Below are 22,843 nucleotides of genomic sequence, written 5' to 3'. Positions count from 1 at the left end.
TAATACGAACCGAACCTCACATGCTCGCCTACAGGACTTCATCAGAGCAGCGCCCATCCTCTGGAACGCTCTACCCCAAGGCATCCGGATGGATAATTTCAGACAAGCCCTAAAAACACACCTCTTGAGGGAGGTATACCAAATTTCCTGACCTAGTCCTCCTACCCCTTCCCACACCTTTCACTCTGCCTATTGCATATGTCCTCTACTCCTGTACCTCATTACTGCCCCTACCCAGTTTGCTTCCTAATAACTGATTTCCACATGTAATTCCTGTACTGCCTGTGCTCCCCTGTGCCTTATCTCCCCCCTCCCTCCCTGTACCTCTGTATCATCTCCACCCCTTTGTTTCAAGCTGATTGTATACCACATGTAATCTGTTGTATTTGTCTGTGTTCTCCCGTGCTTGAAAGCGCTGCGGAACAAGTTGGTGCTCTACAAATAAAGATTATTATTATTACTCCCCAAGAGTGGGTGTCCTGTTATGATCACTCCAACAACATAACAAGTAAGAACCCAAAGGAAACAGCAACGGGGCCCACAGAAGACTCGAGAAACTGCAAAAGTCACTTGCCATGAGTCTACTATTAAAAAGACCCTGAACAAGATTGTTGCTCAATGATTTTAAACTAGTGAATTACACGAATTACAGTGATTTATTATTATGGCGGGCCAAATATCTGGTCACTGTCTTTTCATGGCAAGAAACCATGAAGAAACTTGCATCACCCTCTTAATATATTTGATGGATGAATAAGGTTTGCATGCGGAGTGCTGAACGTTGTTAGTCCATTCTTGGTTATTGTCCACTGTCATGGCACCTCTATCCTTGGTGATCTGGTAGACTTACTATAAGCATACAGATAGAACTGTGGTGGACAGCTGTTCCATGTCAATATGGACACAATACAAATCTATTGGATTTTCACTGTATGATGCTGGACCTCGGCCCTTTGTCAACTATAGCCTGCAACTTGTTGTTTCGCACGTGGTCCATGCACCTGTCGACATGCTTTGGAGCTGAAGTATCTACAAGAAGGCATTGGATGAGCTGTATCCAACATTTTTTACTTACACCTACTGTAAATTGACCTTAAAAGGCAGAGCTCTAGAGCCAAGAAAGAGAATTCAAGGGAAAACCCCTAACAGGAGAGGGCTCACCTGGTGTGAACAGCCTCCCCGTGTGGGAAGGCTGTCACACCTCAGTCCGGGTTGACATTAAAATTATATTTATTTTGTCATGTGAGATGTCTTCCCAGGGCATCCACCGGCGGAGAGTGTCCACAGGAACTCTGAAGGTGAAACTCACCTCTGTTCTATATGAAGAAACCAGAGTAAGTAAAAAGTTCCAGCGCTCTAATGGTTTTATTTAAATCAATTAGAATAATACGATAAAAGGATAAAATCAAATAAACTTTCACTTACTTTGTTGGCGGGTCCCGAGACAGAGAACAACCAACCCCGTCCTCCGCATTCCTCTAAAATCCAAGTATGCCTTGAACCGACTGTCGGTGTGGATTAAAGCCTGAAGCCGCGATTCTAGGCGGACGCCATTTTATTTTTAATAAATAGAGTACCTTAGGCTGATATGCAACACGTTTCGGAAGTTATCGCTCAGTGATGTAATGCCACACCACACTTCCAGCTGCTGTATATGCTCCGCTGGAAAATCCATGCCAAATTGAAGGAAAAGTGGTAAAATGTATCCACTCATCCACAATCGCCAGTTGTGCAGATAGAAGGGAACTTATGAACAGTATAAATAAAATGGAGGTAGAACCTCCGAAACGCATTTCATATCAGTTTCATGTACCCTATTAAAAATAAAATAGAGACCGTATAGAATCATGGCTTTGGACTTCATTCTACACTGACAGTCGGTTCAAGGCGCACCTAGATTTTAGGGGTTTCTCTGTCTAGGGACCCCGACAAAGTGATAATTTGGTTTATCCTTTTATCGTATTACTCATATGGATTTCAAAAACCCCTGGAACTTTTTACTTTCTCTAGTTTCTTTGTAAATTGACCTTGTCATGCATTCACCTACTTGAAAAAGAAAGAAAAAATAAATAAATAAATATCAGTATTTTTACCTCAGAGTACCGTTTTCGAGTACAAGTCATGTAAAGTGTTACATCTGATTTCATGAACTATAACCAAGCACTGTAGGTTAGTTGGGGGACACTCTAAAAACTCAACATTTCAGTATTATTTTTACAAACATGGCGTTTAGCTGGAATTATATTGTTTTCCAAACAAAAATGTCAGAAATCCAAGCAATTAGAGTCCGGGGATAGTGTTACCGGGATGTGGGATAAAAGCTATTGCACATAATTAGCACAGTGCATTACTGGAAAAAGGAGGAAATGAATGAAAAAAAAAAACAAATACGACCTGCGTGTTATTAAGGTAATTATATACCTCTTACTTCTGCAGACCAGGGGCATTCATTAGCAGCAGGAATTAATGAAATGCGGGCAATATTAGAGAAGGATACAACTATTACACCATTGGAGCCAAGCCTCGGATTTCAGGAATCAATTGTACCGTTACTCAAATGATCACAAAATGGGCATATTTAATAGCAAGAAGATTGACCTATTCACTGCCAAAGCCAAATGCTTAATATGGAGTAATATGCAAGACGTTAAAATATCCTATACCGCCTATCATGTACTAACAAAATATATACGGAAACTTTATAATCTGCATTACATGCCTTTAGAAAATCCTTCAGTTCTCCTCCAGAGTTATTGAAAGATTCTGCTAAGCAGTTGATTGGTTGTGGTCTAAAAAAGTTGGGGGATTCAATATGGCTGCTATTACAACTCAGGGGTCAGCATTCATACCTCAAAGGAAAATCTGCTGACTTATAGAGTGAAACATTACATGCTGTTACAGACAGTTGCCTTTTTTCCCCAAACTAGCTATACTTTTATTGTTAGAAGAGCACTTGCCACGTCATCTGCAATCTTATTTAAAAAAATATAGAATGCAAATGATAATTACACCAACCTCCCAGCAGGCAGTAATGGTATTTGATCTAGCTGGTCATGTTATGCTGTGCTGATGCATCATGAGATTATCACTGCATATAGGAAGAGAAAGCAGAGGGAAATCTAAACATCTAGATGGTGTCTGCTAAGCATCAGACATGAGAAGGAACGACCAGTTAGGATTTCATATTAACCAACAGACCTGACAGAATAATAGGGGTGCAGGTTAAGGGGGGGGGGGGGCTGGGATATTGTGACCATAATATAATTAGATTTATACATTTCAGGTTGTCTTTCAAGAGAGTTTTATAGGGGAGCTACAAAAATACTAAACTTCAGGAAGGCCGAGTTCGATCAGCTTAGTGAAGCCTTAACCTTAGTCATAACCTTATTGACTGGGACAATGTCCTGAAAAATAAGAGTACAAACAATAATTGGGAAACACAATAGGGATGCGCCACAAGGTTGAGTCTTCAGATTATCATTCACATGTATCCAATCCCGGGGGTATAGGGAGAGCTGCAGGACATAAGAAGGGCTTCTCTTAACGGAGAAAGCCCCCCAAGAGAAAGAAATGCAAATAATGGCGTGGCGTGCTGCCGTCATCAGCTCCTCCCCTATGACGAAGCAACACACAGATGCCAACAATCCTGCCCCCAAGATGGCGCTACCCAGGATAGATCGTAAATGTATTTTATATAAATATGAATGTGTGTATATGTTATTTTATGTTGGCTTGAAAAAGGTGCTAACGTGTAAGCACCAAAACGCGTTACCTGTTATAGTAAAGCTTTGGATTGTACCTCCGTTGATTCGAGTGTACTTCCCTTCAGCTGCCTGAATTGACACTTCAAAGAGGGGGCTTCTGAACATCATATCCCCCTCCTGCTCAGTAAGTGCCTTTCCTTTGTCACCTTTCTTCTACAGTTTGGACACATATCTTTTTCGTCACAGTATCGTGAAGCGCAGAGATGTTTTTTCTAATAGAATATTATTATCAATAAATGGGAAATGTTTAAAAATATCCTTATTGGTTACTGTGAGCGGTTCATACCTTACAGGGAAATAAAGGGTAGAAATGGGAGAAAACCAATGTGGCTCAATAAAGATGTAAAGGGAGCGATAAACAACAAAAAGAAAGCTTTTAAACTACTAAAACAAGAAGGCAGCGAAGAAGCACTAAAAACCTATAAGGAAACAAATTATGTGAAAAGCAGATAAAAGCAACAAAAGTGGAGACTGAGACTTATTGCTAAAGAGAGTAAAACTAACCCTAAACTGTTCTTCAATTATTTAAATAGTAAAAATTTTAATGCTGAAAGTGTTTGCCCTAAATAATTTAGGAAAAATTGTAGAGGCCGATGAGGAGAAAACAAATCTATTAAATAGTTTCTTCTCCAGTGTATTCACAGGGGAAAATAAAATGTCAGATGGAAAGTAGAGTGATAAAGTAAGCTCTCCACTACATTTCACCAGTTTAACCCAGGTAAAAGTGCAGAGCCATCTTAAAATGATTAAAATAGACAAACTGCGGGATCCTGATGACATCCCCCACGGGTTCTAAGGGAATTAAGTAACATGATAGACAGACCCTTTATCTTATATTTAAAGGGGTTTTCCAGGGAGAATACTACTAATGACCAATCTTCAGGATAGGTCATCGATATTTGATCGGCATAGGTCTGATGCTCGAGATCTCGACTGTTGAGCTGAGAGGGCGCATGCTATCAGCATCGCAAATACACAGAGGTCGGTGCGGAAGCCTCCACGCTGACCTCTGTGTAGTGACCAGCGCTTCTAACTGCAGGCACAGGTCTCATTGAAATCCATGAGAGCCGTGCCTGCAGACTGTATCTCTCCCTCTCTATGCCTTTATATGAATCTCTCTAGCTTGTGGAGACTGTATAGTTATCACAAGGTGAGACGTGATGTGCCTCCATAGTTATATGCTAGAAAACTGTTCGTCTCTGTCAACCTATGTAAACTGGAAATTATTTTGAAAAATCTAATAAAACTTGATGTAAAAAAAAAGTGAACCTGGAAAAACAGGCTGGTAAGTCTTACTACTATTGTGGGTAAAATGTTTGAGGGGTTTCTAAGAGATGCTATCCTGGAGGACCTCAAGGAAAATAGTTGTATGACTCCATATCAGCATGGGTTTATGAGGGGCTCATTCCTGAACTGGGGAGAGTCACTGTATCTTGTGTATTTGAACTTTTCCAAAGCGTTTGATACTGTGCCGCGTAAAAGGTTGGTATATAAAATGAGAATGCTTGATCTGAGTGAAAATGTGTGTAAGTGGGTAAATAACTCGTCAGTGATAGAAAGCAGAGGGGGGTTATAAATGATAACTACTCTGACTGGGTCACCGTTACTAGTGGGGTACCACAGGGAGCCGTATTGGAGGGGTCACTGTTACTAGTGGGTTACCACAGGAGACAGTATTGGAGGGGCTGCTAGTGGGGTAGGACAGGGGTCAGTATAGGGCTCTATTCTTTTTAATATATTAATTAATGACCTGGTAGAAGGATTGTACAGTAAAATATCATTATTTGCAGATGATACAAAACTATGTGAAGTAATTAACACAAGAGAGGAGAGAATGTGGTTGCACATGGATCTGGATGAGTTGGGGGGCAGAAAAGTGTCAAATTAAGTTTTAGGGCTTTTACCCACTAGTGTTTTTTTCAATGGTACTTTCCAATGTTAAAAATCACATCTCACAAGAATCGCAAAAGCACAAACTTCAGATTTTTGTGCGATGAAATTTAACATAAGAAAGTCCCATTGAAAAAAAACACAGCGATATTGCAATGTTAAAAAAACACTAGTGGGTAAAAGCCCAAACACTTATAAAAGTAAGGTTATGTGTGAGAGAAACCATAGTGTTTGCGGAAGACGATCTTGTTCTCCACTCCATTTTGTAACTTACTTGACACATGTATTTAGATATTTTGGCATATGAGCAGGACAATCAGATGTTTACAAGGCCTGAAGAAGAAAAGCTGTAATTGACCTTCTCTCACACAAGTGTCAGCTATGGGGAAGACTGCTGATTAAAGATGGGCGTTGTTTTAGAAATGTACTCTGCTTAGCAAATAGTAAAACAGATGATAAAGGGTTCTTCATTCGATCTTCTATACATATATTTAACTATATAAGCCTTAACTAAGCTCAGAAATGCTTAGAGATTAACCAATTTATGATACCAGAAATAGTTAACAAACAGCGCTTAACTAGAGAAGAGTTCTAACTATAAATCGATGTCACTGCACGTGCTATGTTGTAATAACCAATAATAAATGAATCGTAATGTATGCATATGTATTAGTGAGGTGTCCTCTAGCCTCGTTTTCAATGGAGTTTTTTTGTCTAGAAGGACTATAAATACTTGTGCTTTTTAACAAATAAACAGAATTGTTCACGATTTACACAAATTCTGTGTGACATGTCAGTGATTCTCCGAGCAGCTTGTACTGAACCCTGAATTGAAACACAAGACTATACCTGTAGCGCTCCATTGTGCTGGCAAACCACTGGGCAAAACTGACATAGAAAAGGACTTGGGGATTTTACGTAACTGTAAAAGTAATTGCAGCAACCAGTGTCAGGCAGTCACTGGTTACAAAGAGGGCTCTGGAGGACCCAGTATTTCTACATATCACATTGCATGCTGTTACCCTAGGCATTAGTTATATGTAAATGGCTGGACAAGCCCTGTAAAGTTGAAAAGTACAAGTATTGCATGTCGCAGGGAAGGATCTGCTGGCCACGTCTCTGGCACTTCCTAAGGTGAGTAAAAACAAAGATTACTTTACGTTGAGGCTAATTCTAAGTCCTGGACAGCAGTAATGATAATGTTGGGATCTTTAACAACAAGATTATTGAATAGGCTCAACTGAAATCCTCTAAGACCGTCCGTGTGAACACACAGCATACAAGTGGCAGATTTTCTATGTGCAATTTGTGCATAGAAGAGCCACAGCCTCTGATGCACAAGCTATACTGGTGAAATTTTACCAAATCTCATCTATATTGTGCTAAAAAAAATCCACACAGAACTTGCAGTGAAATTGACATGTCGGGTAACTTTTAAATGTGCAGCATGTCATTTTTTGCTGTGGATTTTCACAGCAGATTTCACTCTTTGGCAAGAAATCCGCATCGCTTCTGCGCTGAAATCTGTGACAAAAATCACATCACATCGTGTGGCATTTTAATCGCCATGGGTTTTCTGCTGTGGAAAGTCTGCCGTGACTCAGTCCTGTGGGTGCCGACACTAAACATATTTCTTTTTGGGGGTATGGGTTTTAAAAAATTGTTGTTGATTGCTGATCGTAGTTGGTCATTTTGGATTCATGAATAACACAAAATATCGAATTTCTTCACAATAGCTAAATGTCTACTGAACAAAATAAGCATTTTGGCTCTTTTTCTTTCTTTTTTTTTTTTTACAGCTTTTGCCATATGGGTTAAATTGTTTATTGTAAGAGTTGTTATAGATATGATACCAAATATTGGTATCATTATATCTTCTTAACATCTTTTTATATCTTTATACAAAGAGGCGAAAGCAGCAAAAAAGGGTGGTTTGGGTCAATATTTTTTTACGTTTTTTATGTCCCTGCAGGAAACTTGAACTAGAAAAGCTATACTCGCTATGATAATGCATTGCAGTACTTCTACACTACAATACATTATCACACACAATAGGGATCACGGACCATGGCAGACCAGGCAGTATTGTTTGGTGTCCGTTGCCATAGCAACCCATCGGCCCTCCTTCTACGCTCACTTTGTGAACCCTTTACATGCCACAATCTACATTGATCACAGCGTGTAAAAGAATTAACAGCAGGAGGCCTACCAGCTCCTGCTGTGGGATGGCACAAGTTCAGCTTCAGAGCCTGTGCCATCCACAGGACATAATAAATGTCCTGTTGCGTTATGTGCCACCCAGCCAGGACATAAACTTACAACCTGTGGCAATAAGGTGTTAAAGGGGTTTTCCCTTCACATCAAGTTGCTTTACAACCACTCTGTCGTTCCTGGTTACAGCTGTCCAGGACATGTGACTGTTGCAGCAAATCACTGACCACAACAGTGACCTTTTATAGCCAGTCATTGGCTGCAACAGTCACATGTCCTGGACAGCAGCAACCAGGAAGTACAAAGTGATGAGGAAGCAATTTTAAGTGGTGAGAAAATCCCTTTAATAACATACAACATGACATTCCCATTGGATTTTATTGATAGATGCTCTTGCTTTCTACCTTAAACAGAAGAATGATCAGAATTTCAATGCTTCTATTTTTTATGCTTTGAATTTTCTTCAATTTTGAAAAAAGAGGTATATAGCAAATGTAATAGAAGGCAGTAGATACAAGACACACAGAAACAGTCCAGGATGTCCAGAGCGGTCCTGGGGGAGTCAGGAGAAGCAGTTTGCCAAACCAGTTTCCTACTAGCTTTAATTTTCTCTTCATCTGTAGGACATGCCGTGGAAATGGTGCAAGAAAGGCTCCCCTGCCGTCCCGTGATGCAGCAGTGCGATGACGTCATAGTGCAGCCTGCTGTCATTCCTCAGGACATAGGCCTGGCCAGAAGACACTTAGTCTGCATCACTAAATGATGGCGTTGCAACAAGGGCAGGCGAGCATTTTATTTTTTTATAGCTGTCGGTTGGCACTTAGATTTTGTGGTCTTATACAGAAGCATTAATTTATATTTATGTGTCTCAGAGCTCATTCACACTACTGTTTCACCTTTCTGTCTCTTAGTTCCATTTTTGGAGCAGAGAGCCTGAATTAAAATGAGATTTTAAACGGTTCAGTTTATTTCCCTTCATTGATTTCAATGGGGTTTTAAAAAACAGAACGCAAGCTGAAGACCGGCTGTCTCCATATCGTTAGGTTTTATGTTTTTTAAATGGAACAAATAGTGTATTCTGCAGAGCAGTTTCTTTTAAACGCAATATTTGGAGCATGTTTTTTTCAGGGATGTAGTACCAGTGTGTTGCACAATTATATTCAGGCTCACAGCATGGCCCCACTCTATTTAAGGAAGCACAGTAGTTGACATTATTCTATTCAGGGGCACTGTGTGTGGCACTGTTAAGACTGTTGGAATATAGGGGTTTGGGATATGAAGAAGTGATGAGCCTTAGACATTTGGGCAGTAAATTCTGCAAAGATGAGTCATGTCATGAGACATGGTCATAGTGGTCTGGGCTGGATAGAGAAGAATAGGAGAATAACAATTTCAATCAGACATAATGTCACCTGTGAATTACTGAATGTCATAGTTTCTTCTGCCACTGACTGTCTAATCAGTACTGTCTGCAGAGTGATGATAGCATTTGTGTTTGTAAAACAACAAATATAAATAACAGATAAATTCATATATCTTGACTTTGCAATTTTCAAACATAGCAGCTGCTTGATATCTTGATATTTGGCACACTACACAATTAGCATAGGTGCACAATGAAATCCATGCTATTTGCATACTGTTTATATTGCCTTTCACTTTGAATGACTAACCTGCTGCACAAATAGTGCAGGAGTACCACAATATCAACTATTGTGATAAGTGTATAGTGCTGCTACATTCAGGTCTTGATTCTGGGGCTGTATTTAAGTACTGGGCTCAGTTCTGGTGACATATTTATGTCTAGAGCTTGGTTTTGGTACTATATGTCACAAGCTTATGTCTGGTACTAAATTTACATAATGAGCTTGGTTAGTTTATGTAATGAGTTTAGTTCTAATATTAAAGGGATTGTGCCACTTCTTAGGTGATCAATAGTAGATTGGTGGCGGTATGCTGCTCGTGACCCCCGGCGAACAGCTGTTCCCCCAAACCTATTCATTGAAGTTAATGGCATGCAATACCAGCCTGGGCCACTGCACCAGGTATGGAGCTGTCAACTTTTGGCACAAAGACAGATCCATACACACAGTGACAACTTTGGGGGAACAGCTGATTGCTAGGAGTCATGATTGGTAATCCACTGCTGATCTGCTAATTACCTGAGGACAGATCATCAATAGTAAGAAGTGTGAGAACCCTTCATGATTACATTAATAATATTTTTGGAATCTTTTATTAGTTTCTGGATAATTCTGTGTCACGCTACAGCATGGGTACAGTACTTGATGGACTGAAATATGCATGTGAAGTACCGATGTTGTAGCGTGACACACAATTATCCAGAAACTAACAGAAAAGCTGTAAAAATGTGAGTCCTAACCCTGGTACTATGGGATAGAGCTGGATTTGCTTACATAGCTAAGTGAAGCAAAAGGACAAGAATTGGTCTTTTAAGGACTTCAAGTAAATATGACACAGTATGTGGGTGTTTTAGAGGGCTTTTCCCACCTCAGTCAATCATGGCTGAAATGAGAATATCCTCCTAATGTGGCAGAATTACGGAAACAACTAAAGTGACTGCTCTACACCGTTTCCCAGAAGTGAATGGAAGTTATGGAAACCTCATAACTAGTGGCCACTGCTGGTCATGGGAGGTGAACTGGGACTGGATTGGTGGACTCCATTCTCCAGATAGTGGTGGAATTTAAGGGAATAATCCTATATATTAAAAACTCAAATGATACTCTTGCTTATAATGAAGCAAGTTGGCAGTAATTTCCTAATATCTTATTAATCCAAAATGTACTGGGAGCATTTTAAGAGCTACTTGGCAGAGGAGGGATTTCTTATGTTCCTGCATTATACACCAAGGAAAACAGAGGTTAGGATTTACATCAGCATTAGAGATGAGCGAACGTGTCCGTTACGGACACATCCGCACCCGGACACCGGCTTTAGCGAACACTGCAGTGTTCGCGCGTAAGTGTCCGGGTGCCGCCGGGGGGCGGGGAGATGCGCGGCGGCGCGGGCGGCAGTAGCGGGGAACAGGGGGGAGCCCTCTCTCTCTCCCTCTCCCCCCCACTCCCCGCCGCACCCCCCCCCCCGCGCTGCCACGGCGGCCCCCGAACTTTTTCGCCCGAACACCGAGGTGTTCGCAAAGTTCGGTGTTCGGGCGAAAAAGGGGCGGGGCCGAACGTGTTCGCTCATCTCTAATCAGCATGCATTTTAGGTAGGGCTTGCAGACAGAGGAATAAACCCCATCAGAGAATAACCTCAAGGTATAGCTTCACTTCTAAATGCAGAGATCTTTATTTTTCCTCATTTCCACTTATAAACAACAATATCTTGACTATTTTTACCAAATCTTATATAAAGGAGTCAACAGTAGTGTCATGCATTACATAGTTGTCCACAAAACAAAGAATGGACCTGCTTCCACTAATTAGCACAACACAAGCCCCACCAGCTGGATTCCCTCTGTTACCATTTCATCCTCTCCTATGGGACCTTAAACAGATTTACTGAGCTTCGTTGTGCTACTTACGTCGTGCTCGTACAAGAACTAAAATAGTTTCATGTTATCAACGTCACCTACACCAAACTACTGAAGCAAACACTCTGCAGACCCCAGCTTGGTTTCATCGATCACCGGGACAATAATAATTTCTTAGAACAAACACCCCAATCATGTCCAGTGTAAACATTCAGTGATCGAATAGTAAAAATGGGTAGATGAAAGATATTTAGGGGTCAAACAACGAACAACAACTTGTTTTATGTTGATCGCATCTTTTATGCTGACCTAAACAAGATCATTTGTAGACAATAGTTCTACTCATGTTAACGGGTATCCGCCTGTCATTTGTAATGGAAGAGAAGACAAGAGATCACCGGCATGAAAAAAAAATAAAAAATTACGCAAAAATTATTATTGCAAGCAATGAAATGAATTCTTGCTTTATCACTCGTAATTACATATGGCCCCCTACCCAATTGTAAAGTCAACTTGTCAAAAGCATTCAACACAAGGGGAGGCTGTCAGTGTGAAGTCTGGTACATAAAGGTCCATTTAACCAGCTCAATATGAGTCAGATAACAAGTGATGATCAACGAGATTGGCGCTCATTTAACCCCTTGAGTGGCACGCCCGGAAAAGTTCCGTGACGAGCTCCACTGCTCATAGCAACATAGCCCGGAAGATTTCCGGGCTATGTATCACTATGGGAGCTGCAGAGCACAATGCCACAAGCTGTGACAGTGTGCTCTGCCTGCACAGACCCACAGAGAACAAAGCAAGGGCTTTGAAAAACCAGCAGAAGATATTGCCGACATGTCGGCAATGTCCTGCTTTGTTTACAGGTTGCCATAGAGACCATCGACTTGTCAGAAGCAAGCCGATGGTCTCTGTGGCAGGGAGAGCTGGTTGTTAGCTGTCAGAGGACAGCTAGGTACCAGCTCTTACAGCAGAGATCAGAGAAAACCTCCGATCTCTGCTGTGTTAACCCTTTACATGCTGCAGTCTATGTGACTGCAGCATGTAAAGGGCTGTCACTGCAGCATGTAAAGGGCTGTCACCAACGGACCCCTGGAATGTGATCAGGGGTCCTGATGGGTCCCTGTGGAAGTCCCCTAAAGGGACAAAAAAAAAATAAAAATTTTTAAAAAAATTAAAAAAAAAAAAAGTAAAAAAATTATTAAAAAAATAAAAAAAACACTTGTCTCCCTTTACTTTGTAAAAAATCAAAAATACAATCACACATGTGGTATCCATGTGCGTCGTAATGACCCAGAGAAGGAAGTTAATACATTATTTAACCCCTTAATGACATGGCCCCTTTTTTCTTTTTTCCCCATTTCTTTTTTTCCTCCCCCTTGTTTAAAAAATCACAACTTGTCCCGCAAAAAACAAGCCCTTATATGGCCATGTCAATGGAAAAATGAAAAAGTTATGGCTCTTGAGACGCAACTGCAAAACTAGTTGAAATTCAATGATTAGACCATTTTAAAAAACCTGCCCTGGTGGGCACGACAGGGTGGTAGGAAACCTGCCACTCAAGGGGTTAAATAGCCTTTACATATGTCGAATCAGGGTATATGGGGAACCAATAATGGGTCGTACAGTCATTTGTCCCAAAAACACTGTCATTGCTGTCGGCAGCATATCCTTCACACAGGAGACGTGCTGCGTAGAGATTCATAATGCACTGGTTGATTCTTGCCTTATTTACACAGACGATGATCGGGTGAATGAATGTTCTGATGCAGTGACAATTTTTGTTGATGAAAGGGTCTGTACAAGGGACAAAGCTTGGCGCATGCAGTAATGGTAGAAGGCTTTCACCAAGGCCACACAGCTTAATGCTTTTACGCTCTTTGCTCATTAGTTACAGTCTAGAGATGAGCGAGCACCAAAATGCTGGAGTGCTCGTTACTGGAGTCGAACTTCGCGCGATGCTCGAGGGTTCGTTTCGAGTAATGAACCCCATTGAAGTCAGTGGGCGACGAGCATTTTTGTATATCGCCGATGCTCGCTAAGGTTTTCATTTGTGAAAATCTGGGCAATTCAAGAAAGTGATGGGAACGACACAGAAACGGATAGACAGGCAAGGGGCTACATGTTGGGCTGCATCTCAAGTTCCCAGGTCCCACTATTAAGCCACAATAGCGGCAAGAGTGGGGCCCCCCCCCATCAATTTTTACTTCTGAAAAACCCTCATTAGCAAGGCATGCCTTAGCTAAGCACCACACTACCTCCAACAAAGCACAATCACTGCCTGCATGACACTCCGCTGCCACTTCTCCTGGGTTACATGCTGCCCAACCCCCCCGCACGACCCAGTGTCCACCGCGCACACCAAAGTGTCCCTGCGCAGCCTTCAGCTGCCCTCATGCCACACGCTGGCCTCATAGCCACACCACCCTCATGTCTATTTATAAGTGCGTCTGCCATGAAGAGGAACCGCAGGCACACACTGCAGAGGGTTGGCAGTGCAGCCAGAAAAAATTATGCGCAAGGCTGGGTATTAATGAGCGACTACTACCCCCAGCAGACACGCAGTAAACTGAAGACGGTCACAGGCAGCCCAAATATAGTTTTTTTTTCCAATTTTTGGGAAAAAGTCCACTGCCTATATAGCCTGTATATGGATTTCCCTGTGTCCCTGCCTCACCAGTACTGCCCCTATACTCAGTAAAATGACTGCAGACTGAGGACGCTATGGTCTGCACGCCCGATATACGAAAAAAAAAAAATTTGCAAAACTGCTAAAAGCAGCCTCAACAGTACTGCACACGGTCAGATGTGGCCCTAAGAAGGACCGTTGGGATTCTTGAAGACAAAGATAACAGCCTAACACTCTCCCTATAGCAGCTACAGCAGGAAGGCACTTTCCCTAATGTCTCTCAGCGTGCATCTGTGGCGAGCCGCGGCCGGCCCCACTTTCTATACTCGGGTGTCACCTGATCTCCCCAGCCACTCACTGCAGGGGGGGTGGGATAGGGCTGGAACTTCACAGGAGGAAGTTGTAATGCCTTCCCTGTGTTTCTATTGGCCAGAAAACGGCGCAAAATTTTCTGGGAAGAAAATGGAAGTGATTCGAACACCACGTGGTGCTCGTCTCGAGTAACTAACATCTCGTGTGCCCTCATACTCGAACGAGCATCAAGCTCGGACGAGTACGCTCGCTCATCTCTATTACAGTCTCCATTATTTCATAGAGTGCTAGGGCATACTCAAGAACTTGGTTCACTTCGCACCTCTACCGGGTGCTGACTAAAGAACAGTGAAGACTTCCAGTTAGCACTCTGAAACTGCTGCACTTTTCCACGAGTGGACCCTCTGCAGGTCACAACTCCAATATGGCCACAGTACAAGAGACCAGGGCAGTGGAACACCACCCGCAGCATCACAAGGGCTTTTGCTTAGTTCTACGCTCGCTGACTCCCAATTCACAGGAGAGCACATATGGCTTTCATATTCCAGTTAGTCTTCGGTCAGGGACATGGCTGCACTCTCGGCCACTACGGTAGGTCACAACAATAACTGACCATAGAGCACACAAAGCAGTTGCAGCTACAGTCTGGGAATCCACCCATGACAGATCCATGTATACTACACTCAGTATCTGCGCCCAGGAGTGATCACATACATTATAATAGGTAATTAACTGCTTGGGCTTCACAGTACCTGGAAATAAATGTGGTTGGCACATAACTCGGCAAAACAGTTCCCACAGTTTGTAGGAAGGTGCAGTACATGGCGGCATCTACATCAGCCCCCTTACCATAGCAGCTTCCACTTCTGTTCATTTGATCCAAAGAATACAAGGCCTACAATGACTATATAGAACCAAGATATACAAGACTAACTAAGGAATATCCTATATAACATAAGCAGTGACTGCAGCCATGCATCTCATATTTGTTCCTCCGTTACCTTTTCAGTTTTGTTTGTTTGAGATGAGCTGCACCTGCTTCCCACCTGCCTGCTTTGCGCCCGGCCGGCTGTTCACACAATGAAAAGCTTGTTTTTCCTGGAAGTTTGCCTATTTAAAAGAGATTTCGAGCCTCAAAACGGCACGTGTCCTACTAATGGAAACTAACGCAGCACAAGAATCAAGGTCTTACCACTCTATCCATTTACTGACTAACGCCAACACCGCTGGATGCTTTTACTGGTGTAAAATGTATAGAGCGCTACATAGTTTTTTAGGTTGAGAAAAAAAAAAGCCATATCGAGATCAACTATAAGACCAGCTGTTTTACATCCCGCCTAACTATTTTGACTTCTGGCTCATGGGGGGGGGGGGGGGGAAGCATTATTTCCAACAATAGATACATACTTTCCTTAGATCAATTAAAATCATTCAGCACCTTATTGATTATTCAGTAAATCACAGTACCATCACTTGTCTAGCCCTTTTTACATGCTGGTATTGTATTTACTACGGCTTTTACTGTAAAGAAGCCTTTCCAATATTGAGGGGTTTTCCAGGACTCCAATATTGTTGACCCATTTGTAGGTTAGGTAGGGATGTCCTCAATCTTTCTGCTGCCTAAGTTGAATAGCAAACTGGTGCCCTCCCCCTCCCCCTTCTCCCTATCCTATAAGTTAATAGAAGACCTTTTAACATGACCTGCACATGACTAAAGATGTAAGCCAAACCAGAGTACCCATAAACATACCATTTTGTGGTTCATACCCCTCTTCAGTGCACTGGTTGGCTAGGTCAGAGCCCATCAACATGAGTCTAGGAGTGAGTAATGTTTCTCATTGTGGAAAGCACCACAGGAGAGAGACCTGCAAGGGTGTAGGAAGTCCTATAGACCATGCAATGCTTCCTGGAAAAAGAACTGTGTAAACGAGTGATGGAATAATTCTTCCACAGCGCCACCTATTGAAAGTTAGCTTCTTTATGTGTCAATATCCAACTTTAAGAGGTTTTGCAACACAACTAAGGATGTGAACCAAACCAGGATACTCATGTATATACGGCTGCTTAAGGGTTCTTGCCCCACATCAGTGTATAGTAAGGTTCCAGCTGGCTAGGCGATAGGGCATCAATACGAGTAATGGAGATCTTGACATTGGAAAGTAAGCCTTTTAACTTTAGTGCCTAAAAGTAAAAATCTGTAACAAGGCCCCTCAACTATCATGTGCCATTTATAATGATGATGTGACAAAGGGGCTTCTATGCCTCCTCAGACATCAATGGCTAAATATGAATGGGACTCCAGTCATCCCTATAGCTGTAACCCCAATGACCATCCTCCTTACCTGCATGGAGTATTGTTCTGGTTTGCCTCTTCTTCGATGCATGCAAATACTTTACTAGAGTGATTATTTTATATGCAAATTATAAGGTTGACCGTCCTTTATGCTGGCAGTGAAGACCTCATATATTGACAACCGCAGATTCTGTAGACTACATGGGAGAAGGATTTGGGTGGGCACAGAAATCCCCTAAAGCTGACTGCCATTTAAAGATAAGGTCATATTAATTATTGACATCTTCACTTCTATTTAAAACAAGAATTTGAAACGCACCACCTCATGAAAACTATGCCGGTACACAAGATAACATGGTATTACAGGTTGGCACATGGGTATTTCTTTATTAAGTTGCTTTTCAGTAGTTTTATACTGTTCATTACTTTATAATGCCAAGAGAACAATATGTCGGGAACGCTATCATTTCTCCTTAGGGAAACCACAATACAAACATAGCAATAGATTGTAGCAAGCAGGAGATTCTGTATTCATTCAGTATTGTGAGTTTACACAATCTGTCCCATTCATGGAAGAAAGGTTAACAGAATTTAAGAGGGGGCTAATTATCCTCATTGTGTTTTTTTCCCCTTGGAGCTTCTCTGACTATTCTTTAGTGTCAGCTTAGAGGATTACCAGTCTGGAGACCAGCTTGCCTCTAGAAGTCCTATAAAATGCAGATATAAGCAGACATACTATATACAATGATAATAACCAGAGAGCTGAAGGCTCTGTAGTAAAACACCCAAGTAAAGCTACTGAGCCAAAACTGCATTAAACTTCTGAAATGCTAATAATTAACAAATTACACAAGACAACGATGGAAATAACATACAGTGACAAGGATTTCCCTATTCATCTACCAGTCGTGCATGTCATTGTGGGTTCAATAGAGCATCAGAGAATGCAGAAGGCATACATATGCTAAAAACTACGGATAAAGTAGCGCTGAAATTGTAACTTACTATCTGTCCATGTGATTATTGGATAAAAAACACTAATAACAATTTAAGCTCCACATCATTATCTTGAAGGGGTATCCCAGCCAAAGACATTTATGATATAGCCACATATCTCCCATTTCCCATGACCCCACCCTTTGCAATAGAAGGTGGCTTAGAAAGGGGAAAAAGGACAGAAAGCATGTGACATGTTTGGAATAGCTGAAGATGAAAGAAAGGGGTGGAGAAAAACCCCAAAGGTGTCAAAAGCGTGAGTACTAGGCATGAGCCCAGAATCCAAAGACTTTAAGGGCGGTATAGAAACAAGGGGTGGAGGTGCTGCCAACCAGGTGGACACAACAAAAGGTGGGTTGGCTAGATAGGAGGGTAAAATTTCCACTTCTTTGTTTCACCCTGAAACATATTTCTATTGCTGGCTTTTAATTCACAAAATAAAAGAGAAGATAATTTATCCCATTGCCTTATGACTTTTCACTGGAGACGTGCACTGACATAGCAGTTCTCCATACCAGCTACATATTTAGGGCTTCCACTATTAAAGTCTGTCAAGGTTACAGCTGATTCATTCTCCTATTTTCAGTGGTGGAGGTTTTCTTCATATTGCAAAGCAGGGGTCGCAGGACATTAGTTATGTTGATAGGTGGGGTTCCAGAGGTAGACCCAAATCTAACCAACATTTACAGCTTAGTCAGTGGTCAAATATGCCCCACCCCACCACCCGCCCCCTCCCAGTTTAAACTGAAAGAAAAGCAACTAATTTGGTGTCAAAATGCAAAGTTGAGACACGTGAAGTTAAACCTAAAGCAAAGTCATATAACCCAGAGTCTCCTATTAGTATCTTTCCAGAGTTACACTTCATTCCTGCTTACTAAGCCTTCATTAGTGTAGCAAACATCTAGTTGAACCCCAATTGGCTGTCCATGTAAAATGAGGAGAGAGAAATCTAGACTAAGTTGGCCTCATCACTTCTTTATAGGGGTTTGCTCTCCAAAGGTCCTGAAAACAAGGATGTGGGAAACTAACTAAAAGATAAAAGGAAAAAGGATGGGACAAACAAGCACAAAGTCGTCCTCCTGTCCCGGGTAGTTAGAGGTATGGCAGTGTTAACCAGCAGCAGAAGAGATTAACATTTTAATCTTCACTGGATAAAACTAACGTGCCACTACTGGGATTTTGCTGTATTACCCACCAACCGCATCATATCTTAGGTTTCTGACATGCTAATAAAATATCAGTTGCACCTCATTAAATGTAACTACTTATTATTGTAACTACTTAAAATTAACTACTTATAATTGTGTGAGGTTTACTGTAAAACAAGAACTACTTCTGTGTGCCTATAAATGAGGCAGAGCCCTGCATGTATCATCAACAGGATACTTGCTGTACATCGCTGGAGAAATAAGGAGACCTCAACAACAGGGAAGGATGAAAACCCCTCAAGGAATAATGGGATCATCACTCTGAACATTTAACATACGAAATGTATCCAGTACATTCCAATAGACATTTAGTTATATATATGTTATTGATATGTGTTAAGAAAACTTGACCATTTCCAGATATCATTAGCAAATTCATTTATTATGAGATTTAATTTCTGATACACTGAATCATTTGTAATCTCCCAGCAGACTGATTTTCTCTACCATTTAATTACAGACAGTCACCCGGGTTATCTTCTCTACCCTAGGTAACTTTTGTATACTTTTCTTTGTGTGAAAGTCTGGAATATCTGATAATTTGGTACATTTCTGGTCATTTTAATGCTGATTAGCCCCTTATAATGGAAGAACTTCAGAGCATTGTAGATTTATTTTCCATTTCTGAATAGATTTCCAGTTGGCTACTGAACTGTGGAAGATGTCATTTTTCCTGAACGTGTCTGCAGATCGCTCTGCGTTTTCGGTTACTGCTCCTGTGGCAGTGGTCACTGAATTGGCTGCAGAACAATAAAGTGCCTCTTTAATGAAATCACTGGTGTAATGAACATTTGCAGCAGGAAGAGGACACAAGTCTCTTTCCAGGGAACATAAAATTCATTTTAAACCATAAAATTAGTCATGACGCAGGGTAAAATGAAAGTCAAATCACAGAAAAACTGAAATTGGAATGCTTTTCACAAGTGCTCATATGCACCAAATAGAGCCATGTACTAAGGTGGGAATCCTGGGAAGTGTTCTTATGCAATTCCTAAAAATTGTGCACATGCTTCCACCACAGGCAGAGGAGAACTTGGAAGTTTTGACATTTTTACAGGGTTGTTAGGCATTGTGTGATCATGTCAAGTACACAACAGTGTCAGAAAACACAGTTTTTGTATTTATCGCACATCTAAAAAATTGCCATCAATTTGTTTTCAGATAAAAAGTGTCAAAAGCAAAAGTTCGTTTTCTATCCGCAATCCCAGTTATTTTTTATTACTGCTGCTTTTCATTATCCAATCTGTTTATAAATACACACTGTATATTTGGGTTCAGTGTTTCATAGTCCTGACTGATTAAACGTTTATTGCTGTGATTTTTAATCAATGTTTCCCATCCATCACAGCTTCTAATTATCTTTAACTGCTCTTCTTAATAAATCTGTCAGGTTTCTTTAAGAGCATGCAACTGAGCCAAAAACAACTATTTCACAATTTATATGTATCTGTGTTGTTTTCTTTAGTATTCCAATGTATTAAAAGTACATAGAATTCTTGTATATATCTGTATAGTTCCCCTAGACTGAAGAGTGTCACATAAAGTTTGATTATACGTTAGCTTCAGATATTGCACATCTGCCTTTGTCATCTGCTACAATCATACTTTCTCATCTATGATCTTTCATTAAAATAACCTGTAGAGTTCTCATTGTTTTTCATGTAAGGCAACACATTAGATGAACAAACTCAGCTCTGCTACATCTATATGTGCTGTAGAGCTCGGATTTGTAGCCCTGTGTCTGGACTTTATGAGCAAACACTGACATATGGTGATAAGAATATATGACAGGACACTATTTACACTGCACAAAACAGCAGCTGCTTGGATCTTTATCAAACTTCCAAACCACTATGGGTCATTCTACACTGAGCGAGTAATCGCTCGAACGAGTGAACGATGACAGAGTCGTTTGCTCTAAAATGCAGTCAGTTTACACACGTGGATAATCATTTACATTTTTTCATCATGCACTCAATCATTGGTGTTTTAAAGAACCGTGCCAGTGGATGCGAACAACTGAACGATCGCTTTTTACACGCAACGACTGAATGTTGATATTTATGTCTGCATGAAATTAACAAACAATAAGCGAATAAGTTATCATTCAACTTTGAATCGTTTGGCATGTTTACATTGAACGATTAGGATTCAGATTCGCACAATCCAACGATTTTTTTTTTTTAACACTACTCATTCCATTTAAAATGGCCCAAACTCACCTGCGCTCCACTTTCTGGAAGTGGACAGATTCCTAGTAAATCTGACCACAGACCCATAACGTCTAATGAGAAATCAATAATGAGGGCTCAAAAGTAGTGTGAAATTAAAAAATGTCAATGACTAATTGTAAAGCGTGTTCGTCATTCTGGCGAGCTGTGAATGATTCACTGTGATGCATTCCAACCATGGATTCAATAGACGATCAATGATAAGCAACTTCATTTGCATTGGAACAATTAATAGTGCGGAATAGAATGACATCAGAAAAGCAGCAAGAAATACATAAACGTATAGTTCCACCTGTGCGTTATGCATTAATTGTAACCAGTTTAGGACCAGAGTTGGATCACTTTGCTTCCTAGCTGGTTAATAAACTACATATGGGCTTCCAGACAGGAGTCAGTTTACTCCAGGAAAACTTAGGAAACTACAACAACAACATGGTGACAACTAGTAACATATCCAAGTAATTACTTTTGCGTGACCTACCCTCAAGGTGCCAGTCACCTGATTGGATAGACATATATTGGCAAGCACAGACAGAAAGGGTTAACACCAACAATGTATAGACATGATTTATTAAGAAGAAACAATTAGTCGCACTGCAGCCATCCGTATGCAGCAAGTAGTAGCAAGGGGATTATTAGTGTCAGTAATAAGGATTTCTGATGAAATGACACCTGGACAGAAGGGCAGCAGGACTTACCTTGAGAGAGGCAGAGGATGCACAGTGCCCACCTGACTGATGCCATGCTGGAGGCAGAAAGTTCACCCTCTGCGAGAATCCACTTCTTGTGTCTCCAGGGCGTGTCTGGCAGGAGACTACTGCAAAGAATAGGATCTTTAGGGTCTTGTAATTCCTCAGCCTGAGTGCCCCATGCTGCCCTGTGCCCCCCGGTCAGTGTAGGTGGTTGTGCCCGCTGGGTGCGGAGTGCCGGCTATTTCATCTCAGCCTGCAGTCTGCAGTGTGCTCAGCATGCAGCAGGGATCTGTACTTGTCATTGATCATGCTGCATGCTCCTGCCTGGCTGCTTTTGGGAAATGGATCTGGAAGAGATACAACCCCTCCTTGAGGTCCAAGACTGATCACAAGACAATGAAATCCACAGAAGGAAAAGTTGATGCAGACGGGGCAAGGTCCGCTCCCCAGTCACATTGTCCGGCTAACAATGTCACCTTAGGTGGCTGTGGCACTCTTCTTGGAATAGGACAAAGAGTCCCCAACAGTCCTGCTTGGAGTTCCAGCTGTGTCTATGTACAGATGTCACTGAGGATGCTGCTGGCTCCAGGGATGCAGCCTCTGGGTGGGTCCTGCTCTCCCAGACAAGCAGAGCACTAATGAAGGCAGGAGCAAATGGGCACTCAGCTACACCCAGCCTAATTAATAAACTGCAGCCAGGAGCAGGCAGGGGAGGGGCAGCACTGGGGGAATACTCACATTTGTACTGGCATGAAGTTAAAAGGGCAAAAGGAAGGAACAGACAAAGCTATCATCAAAACCAATCAGCCAGAAAATGCATTGCCAAGCCCACAGGCTGCCTGAATGCTGTGGAGTTAACCCCCGACATGCTAGAAGCACCTGCTAAGAAGTAGTGGTGCAGCCTGACTAACATATCATTCTGGTTAATTTTCCTTAACCCCTTTATGATGAACCTATTTTTTGCTTTAATGATGATCTAGCGATTTTCATTGGCACATTGCAAGAGCCATAACTTCTTCACATAGAAGGTATCATATCTACAAGATTACGTTGTTTCTCTTGCTGAGAACAATCACATTTTTCTTCACATAGCTGTATGTGGGCTTGTATTTTGGGATGAG

General features: G+C 41.5%; 1 protein-coding gene across 1 annotated transcript in view; it reads right to left on the bottom strand.

The window, feature by feature from the left end:
• Positions 1–22,310, bottom strand: part of RET (ret proto-oncogene) — an 81,364-nt gene extending 59,054 nt beyond the window's left edge. Inside the window, exon 1 of the mRNA XM_066600400.1 lies at positions 21,729–22,310. Coding sequence (XP_066456497.1) covers positions 21,729–21,774 — 46 coding nt within the window. The 5' untranslated portion in view covers positions 21,775–22,310. The remainder of the gene's footprint in view (positions 1–21,728) is intronic.
• Positions 22,311–22,843: the final 533 nt, after the last annotated feature.

The sequence above is a fragment of the Eleutherodactylus coqui genome, chromosome 4 (assembly GCF_035609145.1).
Source record: "Eleutherodactylus coqui strain aEleCoq1 chromosome 4, aEleCoq1.hap1, whole genome shotgun sequence".
NCBI lineage: Eukaryota > Metazoa > Chordata > Amphibia > Anura > Eleutherodactylidae > Eleutherodactylus > Eleutherodactylus coqui.
Note: the sequence above shows the minus strand (reverse complement) of the source record. Positions and strands in the feature narration are given on the sequence as shown.